Source organism: Miniopterus natalensis, chromosome 9, assembly GCF_054644295.1.
Source record: "Miniopterus natalensis isolate mMinNat1 chromosome 9, mMinNat1.hap1, whole genome shotgun sequence".
Lineage (NCBI taxonomy): Eukaryota > Metazoa > Chordata > Mammalia > Chiroptera > Miniopteridae > Miniopterus > Miniopterus natalensis.
This window is the reverse complement of record NC_142089.1, coordinates 2712947-2722306: the sequence shown is the minus strand read 5'-3', so window position 1 is coordinate 2722306 and position 9360 is coordinate 2712947. Positions and strand designations below refer to the sequence as shown.

General features: G+C 57.6%; 1 protein-coding gene across 1 annotated transcript; it reads left to right on the top strand.

Moving 5' to 3' along the window:
- Window positions 1–7104: 7104 nt before the first annotated feature.
- SRARP (steroid receptor associated and regulated protein) lies at window positions 7105–8900 on the top strand. The gene is made up of 2 exons (XM_016219100.2): window positions 7105–7186; window positions 8476–8900. The coding sequence occupies exons 1-2, from the start codon at window positions 7105–7107 to the stop codon at window positions 8898–8900; spliced, it is 507 nt and encodes a 168-aa protein (XP_016074586.2).
- The last annotated feature ends 460 nt before the right edge of the window (window positions 8901–9360 follow it).

Below are 9360 nucleotides of genomic sequence, written 5' to 3'. Positions count from 1 at the left end.
CCTCAGGGATGACCTTCTATTCATCCTCAAACACAAGCAAATGCAGAGCACCAAGCACGGAGCCTGGCGCGGAGCACGTGCTTAATTAATGGTAAACTGGACCATTGTGGGTCTGCTGGGGCCACCCTCATTTCTCACCTGAAATACTCTAGCAGAATCTAACTGACCTCCAGGTCACTCCCTTGAAGACATTTTGCACACAGCCAGAGTGATCTTTCTCATCCAAGAACCTGCTTCTTAAGTGACTTCCCATTAATCTAAGATTTAAACTCCACAGATAGATTTAAAAGACCCCCAAGGACCGGACCACAGCCTGCTTCCTTAGTCTTAACTCTCACCTCTGAGAGGAAGAACCCAAGGTGCCTAAGGACACAGTTGGCAAGCACAGGGTGGAAGCCAAGCTGGGCTCTATGGTTCACTTTTTTTTTAATTTAATTTTTTAATTTATTGATTGATTTGAGAGAGGCAGAGGAAGAGGAGAGAGAGAAACACAGGTTTTGTTGTTCCCCTTACTGATGCATTTGTTGGTTGATTCTTATATGTGCCCTGACTGGGGATTGAACCCACAACCTTGGTGTATGGGGACGACTCTCTAACCAATTGGGCTACCCAGCCAGGGCTCCCTGGTTCACTTTAACCACTGTGCCAGTATTGGATCATTTGCTCTGGCATCAGAACCCATCAGGTGATGAACCACCAGCTGTGAAAAGAACGAGGGACTGAATGAGTGACTGAGTGAATTAGTGATTGAGTGAATGGATGAGTGACTTGAGTGACTGAGTGAATAAGTGAGTCACTGAGTGAATAAATTCCTGAAGGGATGAGTGAGTGAATGAGTGAGTGAATGAATGAGTGAAGGGGTGAGTGAGTGAATGAGTGAGTGAATGAATGAGTGAGCAGGTGAGTGAATGAGTGAAGGGATGAGTGAGTGAGTGAGTGAGTGAATGGGTGAGTGAGTGAATGAATGTATGAATGAGTGAATGAGTGAGTGAAGGGATGAGTGGGTGAGTGAATGGGTGAGTGAGTGGGTGAGCAAGTGAATGAATGAGTAAATGAATGAGTGAAAGGATAGGTGAGTGAAGAGGTGAGTGGAGGGATGGATGGGTGAGTGGGCGGGTGAAGGGATGGGTGGGTGAGTGGGTGGGTGAAGGGACAGATGGGTGAGTGGAGGGACGGATGGGTGAGTGGAGGGATGGATGGGTGAGTGGGCAGGTGAAGGGGTGGGTGGGTGGGTGGGTGAAGGGACAGATGGGTGAGTGGAGGGATGGGTGGGTGAGTGGGTGGGTGAGTGGGTGGGTGAGTGGAGGGATGGATGAGTGAAGGGATGGGTGAGTGAAGGAGTGAGTGAAGGGATGGGTGGGTGGGTGAAGGGATGGGTGAGTGGGTGGGTGAGTGGAGGGATGGGTGAGTGAAGGAGTGAGTGAAGGGATGGATGGGTGAGTGGGTGGGTGAGTGGGTGGGTGAATGGAGGGATGGGTGAGTGAAAGAGTGAGTGAAGGGATGGATGGGTGAGTGGGTGGGTGAGTGGAGGGCTGGGTGAAGGGATGGGTGGGTGGGTGGAGGGATGGGTGGGTGGGTGGGTGGAGGGATGGGTGGGTGAGTGGGTGGGTGAGTGGAGGGGTGGGTGAAGGGATGGGTGGGTGGAGGGATGGGTGGGTGAGTGGGTGGGTGAGTGGAGGGATGGGTGAGTGAAGGAGTGAGTGGAGGGATGGATGGGTGAGTGGGTGGGTGGGTGGGTGCGTGGAGGGATGGGTGGGTGAGTGGGTGGGTGAGTGGAGGGGTGGGTGGAGGGATGGGTGGGTGCTGGAGGGATGGGTGGGTGAAGGGATGGGTGGGTGAGTGGAGGGGTGGGTGGAGGGATGGGTGGGTGAGTGGAGGGGTGGGTGACTGGCTGACTGAGTGACATAACTGTGCAAGGGGCAGTGTGGGCTGCTACTCGCCCAGACCTCCTAGGCCCCGCCGGGCGCTTGCGGAGCAGCGAGGCGAGCGCCCCGCCCCGCCCCTCGCGGCCACAGGGCGCCCACCCCGGCGGCGCCCGGGTCAGGGGGCGGTGACAGCCGGCGGCGGGGGCGGAGAGGCTGCCAGCTGGGGTGTCACCCCGCCGAGCGGCGACTCGCGCTCGGCCCCCGCCCCGGGCTGCGGGGCTGCCCCTCCGCTGCCCGCCCGCTCCCTCCGCGGCGCGCCCCCCCGGCTGCCCCGCACCCCTGCCCCGCGGGGCCCCCGAGTCCGGGTTTCCCTTCCCGGCCCATGGCCTCCCCTCCCCCACACAACCGTCCCGGCCCCGCGGCGCCGCATCCTCCGCCGCTTCCGCCCGGATCGCGGGGCGCCCCCGGCCCCCGGCGCCTGCCCGCCCTCACCTGCCATGTCCCGGACCCCGGCGCCGAAGGAGGGGCATCACGGCCGCGAGAGGGCCGGGGACGGCACTTCCCAGCAGACAAAGGGCGCCGCCATGTTGGAGTCGGGCGGAACCGGCCTCGCGGGCTTCCCGGCGGCCACTTCCGCCGCATGCGCAGTGCCCGCGCCCGACGGGGACCGCGCGTGCGCGCAGCCGCCCAGAAGTTCTGCCGAAACTTCTGCGCTGGGGCCGGGCTCGGTGTCACAGCCTTTCCCCGGGTCCCTCCACCGCGGTTGGAACCGCCGGGGGTCCGGCGCCTGCGGGGTGCCGCGCACCGGTCCCTCCTCCACGCTCGCACCAGCCTTAAGTAGCGTTAGGCCCCCGTGGAGAAGGGGCGCCGCGCAGAAAGGGCGGGGGCATCGCGCTCGGCGCGCGTTTTGCAAGAGGTGGAGCGAAGGTTGAACTTGGCGATGCCGAAGCTGCGGATTCCGGCCCAGGCGTCCCTGCCTTCGGAGCCAGCCACTCCCCCGCCCCTGTTTAGGGCACTTCCAGGATTTGCCCGGGTGTGAAGGGGGTGCTGGCTGGAGCCTCCCTCTGCGAATGGGGTGCTGGCTGGAGCCCCCTCTGCGAATGGGGTGCTGGCTGGAGCCTCCCTCTGCGAATGGGGTGCTGGCTGGAGCCTCCCTCTGCGAAGGGGGTGCTGGCTGGAGCCTCCCTCTGTGAATGGGGTGCTGGCTGGAGCCCCCTCTGTGAATGGGGTGCTGGCTGGAGCCCCCTCTGTGAATGGGGTGCTGGCTGGAGCCTCCCTCTGTGAAGGGGGTGCTGGCTGGAGCCCCCTCTGTGAATGGGGTGCTGGCTGGAGCCCCCTCTGTGAATGGGGTGCTGGCTGGAGCCCCCTCTGTGAATGGGGTGCTGGCTGGAGCCTCCCTCTGTGAATGGGGTGCTGGCTGGAGCCTCCCTCTGTGAATGGGGTGCTGGCTGGAGCCTCCCTCTGCGGCCTCTGCACAACCTCCAGCACCCCCAGGCCGCTGCCGCCCTCCCCGTTCCTGGGCTTGCTCCCTCTTTCACTTCTGATCCCATGTATTTTCCATGGTCCTTAATTTTTCATTTTTTTTTTTTTTTAACCCTCACCCAAGGATATTTTTTCCATAGCTTTTCAGAAAGAGTGGAAGGGGGAGAGAGAGAAACATGGATGTGAGAGAGACACATTGATTAGTTGCCTCCCACTTGCGCCCTAACTGAGGCCAGGGATCAAGCCTGCAACCAAGGTGCATGCCCTGGGCCGGAATCGAACCCAGGACCCTTCAGTCTGCAGACTGACACTCTAACCACTGAGCAAAACTGACTGGGGCAGTGATCCATTATTTTTTTTAAGTTTTAAAATATATGTCTTCATTGATTTCAGGGAGAGAGAGAGAAACATCAATGATGAGAGTCATTGATTGGCTGCCTTCTGCTCACCCCCTACTGGGGATCGAGCCCACCACCCGGGCATGTGCCCTGACTGGGAATCAAACCGCGATCTCCTGGATCCTAGGTCCACTCTGGGCTGCTGAGCCGTGCCGGCCACTCAGGCCAGGGCCCTCACCACATCTCGTCCTACCCCAGCCAGGACACGTTCTTCAGTTTTAAGGACTAGTGGGATTAGATTGTGCTCACTCAGACACTCCAGGATGGCCTGTCCATCTCAGAGTGCAAAACCGTGACACTGATTTATGATGCATATAAATATACATTTTTGGTTCTTAGCCCTGGTTCCTGGCACAGAGCTTCCAGCACCCAAGGGATTTCCGAGTGAGAAATGGAGAAAAGTGCCTTTGTTATGTTAATAGTGATCTTTGGAGGCCCTTAGGTTACCTGAGGACTGGGGGGGGGGGGGGGGGGCGGGGGCGGGACAACTAGTCCAGGAATTCTGGAGTTGGAACACTCCTCCCAGAGGAGGGAGGGGCTGGAGATGGAGTTCAATCACCAAGGGCCAATAATTTAATCAGTCACGGCTCTGTAATGAAGCGTCCACGAGCACCGGGAAGAATGGGGATCTGAGAGCATCTGGTTGGGGAACACCTGGAGATCTGGGGAGAGCGGTGTGCTCGGGGAGCCTGGGAGCTCCTTGCCCTTCCCACAGACCTCGCCCTGTGCACCTCTCCCATCTAGCTGGTCCCGAGCTGTATCCTTTGTCAGACCAATCGGGAGGCTGTGGCTAGAAATAAATGACAAAGACTTATTTATGCTAGGGCTTTGCAAATAGGAAACACAACTGGGCAAGGCCCAGGGTGTTCCAAAGAGGAAAGAAAAGCTGAGAGTTCTTATAGTAAAAAGTCCATCAGTCCTGCGTTCTGAGCCTCCAGACTGGTCTGAGACCGTGACCTTCCAGATGTCGCTGGTCTGAATAATAGGTGTGGATGGAAAAAAGGGATCTGTGGAAAGTAGCCTTGCTCTGCCGGCATGGCTCAGCCGTCGAACATCGACCTAGGATCCAGGAGATCGAGGTTCGATTCCCAAGCAGCGCACATGCCTGGGTTGTGGGCTCGACCCCCAGTTGGGGGCGTGCAGGAGGCAACCGATCAATGACTCTCTCATCATTGATGTTTCTATCTCTTTCCCTTCCTTTCTCTGAAATCAATAAAAACATATTTTAAAAAAAATAAATAAAAGAAAGTAGCCTCACAAGGTGAGCTGATGATAAATTCCTAACTGGGCAGGTCCTGCGGGAAGTCACGCCCCAGGCCTCTAACTTTGTAGTAAAAGGTTAGTCTTGCCTTCAGCAAGCCCTCTTGCCCATTGTTTCTGTGCATCTAGATGAACACTCCTTTGAAATAAACCCGGAGCACGGGAAGAGGGCCAGAGAGCCGAGAATCTTGTCAACTACCCTGGAATCCAATCCCCACCTTGCCCTGGGCCCCCTCGCGGGACCCTCCCTTCCTTCCCCTCTGAATCTCAAGAAGACACTGCAAAACCGTGGTCCTGGGGAGCGTCTGAGACCTCGCCCCCCGGCACATGTTGTCAGTTTGTCTCAAATAAACTCTTAGAAAAATTCTCTGCAGGGTTGGACCTTTCTGGCGTCGGCATGGACGTCTGGTGGCGTGGACAGGAGAACTCTTTTCTGAGTCCTTCAGAGGGCCATCTATAGGATTTACATATTTCTCCAGGCATGAGGCACAGCCCAGGGACAGGGCTGTGGGAACCCCCAATCTGTAAAAGTGCGATGACACCCTTTTTTCTAGTTTTCACAAACTACAAAGGGGGAGAGAGAGAGAAACGTTGGGGTGAGAGAGACGCATCCATTGGTTGCCTCGTGCACGCGCCCCGATCAGGGCCAAGGATCGAACCTGCCACCCAGGTCCCTGCGCTTGACTGGGAATCAAACCTGAGGCCCTTTGGTCCACAGGCCGATGCTCTAGCCACTGAGCCAAAACCAGCCAGGGCAGCTACGAGCTTTTTTTACAATCAAATATCAATATTGGGTACGTCGAACGGTGGTGGTTGATGCCAATTCATCCCCAATTTGGGGGTGCGGTGAAGAAGTTAACTTTATGCAAAAACAGCTCAACCGTGATACAGCCCGGCTGAGAGGCAGCCCCTGTCCGGCTACGCGGCTCTGCTGGGCCCCTGGGCCGTCTGCTCTGCCCTGGGACCCCCAGCGTTTCAGCGCAGCCAGAGCGATGCGGCTTTCGCTTGGGTAGAGCACAACCCGGACTTGCGACTGGCACCGTCTGTTGGGGCGGGAGGGTGGGTGGTAGCTGTCTCCTAGGACCGAGCCCTTAACCTGTGGGAATTGCTCGGTTAACAGAGTTAATTGCTCGGTTGAGTGGGAAAAAACACACACCTGGGGACTGACGTCAGCATCAGAGCCTCTTACTCACGCGGGCCAAGTCCCCTTTGCTGGGCAAGGAAACACAGTGGCGGGCTCTGGGGATTCGGCGCGGATGCCTTTAGAGGGCCCTTCTACCATACATAGTCCTCATGCCTAGTAGTAACACTTTCCATTTAATGAAACGATAGCAATTGTCTTTTTAAAGTATTTTTTTCTTTTTCCGTAAAACAAGTGGATTCGACCTAAAGGATGCTGCAGACTGTGTCCTTCCCAAATGCATATTTCAAACCCTGACCCCCTGTGTGATGGTCTTAGGGGGTGGGGGTCTTTGGGAGGTGATTGGATCATGAGGGTGGAGCCCGTGTAAAAGAGACCCCCAGAGAGCCCTCTAGTCCCGGAAAGAAGACAGACGTCTACGAACCAGTGGCAGGTCTTCGCCCAAAATCCAAATCCGCAGGCACCTTGACCTTGAACTTTCCAATATCCAGAGCTGCGAGAAATAAATGTTGTTTAGGTCTCCCAGACAAGGACACGTTACGTAAACAGCATTCCGTAAATTCTTAGGTAGGAAAAAAACATAACAAAAACAAACCCGGTGACGCAGCCAGATAATGACCGAGGTCTGGGAAACTGAGGCCTGGGCCGGGAGGCTCCAGGGCCTGTCCCAAATCGGGAAGCGGCTGAAGTGGGAAGAGACGGGTCTGTTTGGTAGGTAGAAGGCCGGCCTCCCGAAGACCCATCAACAACCTTGTTGACATAACTCCGTGGAGTGGATCAAAGTAATCCCCTGACTGCCCCGGGTCAGTTCCCGCAGCTCCCGGGGGAAGTCACTCAGTGGATCCGGATCCTGTCAGCATGAAAGGCCTGGGGCTTGGGTGGGGGCTGCATCCTGGAAGCGGCTGCCCAAAACTGCTCCTCCCGCCAGCCAGGCCAGACCAGGTGCCGCGGCGGAGCCATGGCCCCGGCAGAAGACCCCAGGGCCCAGAGAGCCAGCCCGCAAATCGTGGGCCTCGGGACAGATCTGGACACCAACTCAGGTGAGAGGGGGCCGAGGGCACCTCGGCCCTGAAGACAGACCTGCCGAGGGGGCAGGGGACAGCTACCCTCCCTTGGGCGTGCCGGGATTTGCAAGCCTGGGGTGGGCTTCACTTTTATTTCTTGTACTAACCAACCTAACGGGACATAGACTTCCTCCTGGGCCTGTGTTGCTTAGTATTTGGGTAACTCGAAAAGTTACTTTTGTTGTTGCTGTTAATCCTTACCTGAGGACATTTTTCCATCGATTGTTAGATTTTTAGAGAGAGAGGGAGGGAGGAAAGGAAGGGGGAGAGAGAAATAGAAACATCGATGTGAGTCATTGATCAGCTGCCTCCTGCAGGCCCCCTACTGGGGATCGAGCCTGAAACCCGGGCACGTGCCCTGCCCAGGAATTGAACCGTGATCTCCGTTCATAGGCTGACGCTCAACCACTGAGCCACACCGGCTGGCAGGCGGAGGTCTTCATAGGGAGGGAGAGGCAAAGCGGAACCAAGAAATCAAGGGCAGGGGGTTGAAAAGCTCTCTACGTGCAGGCGGCACAGCCGGTTCCCGGAAGGACCTCGGAACTGGCCGAGTGACGTCCGGCCTGCGTCAGCCTGGTCCTGCGGCTGAAGGTCAGCGCATCTGGAGCTGGGGTGAGGAAGGTCAGAGTCTGCATCTTCTGAACTTAGTTCCTAAGTTAGATTTTTTTTTTTAATCCCCACCTGAGGATATTTTTTCCATTGCTTTTCCGAGAGAGTGGAAGGGAGAGAGAAACATCCATGTGTGAGAGACACATCGATGGGTTGCCTCCCGAGTGAGCCCCGACCGGGGCCGGGGATCGAGCCTGCCACCGAGGTATGTGCCCTTGGTTGGAATCGAACCCAGGACCCTTCTGTCCGATGGCCGGCTCTCTAACCGCTGAGCCTCACCGGCCAGGGCAGTTCCTAGGATTCTTCTAGGAACATGCTGTTTGTCTACAGGCTACGTATTAGCCAGAGTCGGCACTTACAGAACCATATCAAATGGACAGGGGGGTGGGTTCCAGTTTTTTGCTATCACACAAAGAGGAGCTGCTCTGAGGTCTCTGCGCCCCTGGGGGCAGATGGCTGATCGAGGGAAGCAGGACTGAAAGCCAGGTCTCTCTGAAGCTGAAGTCATGTTCTTAGTCTCCCCTCTTCCCCTCCATGTGTGTCAACCAGCACACAGTCAGCCCCTGTGGACTGAACGAGCTACTGAATCAACAGATAAGCTAACAGGGCCACATTCCTCGTGCTAACGCGACCTTTGGTCCTTTCCTTCCTTCTAGGTGGGGAGCGGGCCCCCAGTCTACAGGCCATCCCCACAGCTCACCTGACTTTCATCGTCGACTGTGCTCGTGGGAAGCAGCTCTCCCTGGCCGCACCCTCAGTGCCACCCCCAGCCCCCAGGCCCAAACTGGAACCTGTCACCCCTCCAATGAAGACCTATATCTTGTTCTGTGGGGACAGCCAGCCCCACCTGACTCAGGAGGCCTCCCTGGGTGGGGGGCACCTTGCTCAGGCCAGGGGCACCCTGCCACCCTGCAGAGGGACTGTTGCCCCAGCTTCCTCCCCAGTCAGCCCACGGTGGCCCCAGGAGGCTCCTGAAGCCAAGGGGAGCCCCTTGAAGACGGTGCTCACAAGGTCGGCTTGGGAGAGAGTCACGGGCTCCCTCAGAGCTGCCTCCTCCTGTGTCTGTGGGCAGGCAGATTAACCGAGGAGCCTGGCCGTGGGAGGAGGGCCCCACGCCGGGCTCAGTGTCGGGGGGCTGCAAGTCCCAGGGCCCCCTGCCGCTTCCCAGGGTCTGCAAAACGCCAGGGAAAACACTCCAGCGTTCCTGGAGCTTACATTCTTGGGGTGGGGGGAGGGGAGGCAAGTGGGTTCAACAGACAAATAAGTAAAGATGACTCTTAGCAGTGACAAAGCGAGCGCCGTGCAGAAATGGAGTCTGGGCGCCGGGACCGAAGTGATTGGGGGGCACAGAGCTTTCCTGGTGCGGTGGCTGGGAAAGGCCTCTCCGAGTGCGTGGCAATTAAAGTGTGATCTGAACAGTGAGAAGGAGCCAGCTCTGCGAACCACCCTCTCAGGGCCATTGGCTGGCATCTCGTCCCAGGGAGGCCCGAGCGGGGTCAGGATGCCCAGCACCACCAGCCGGGGCAGCACGCTGGCTGCTG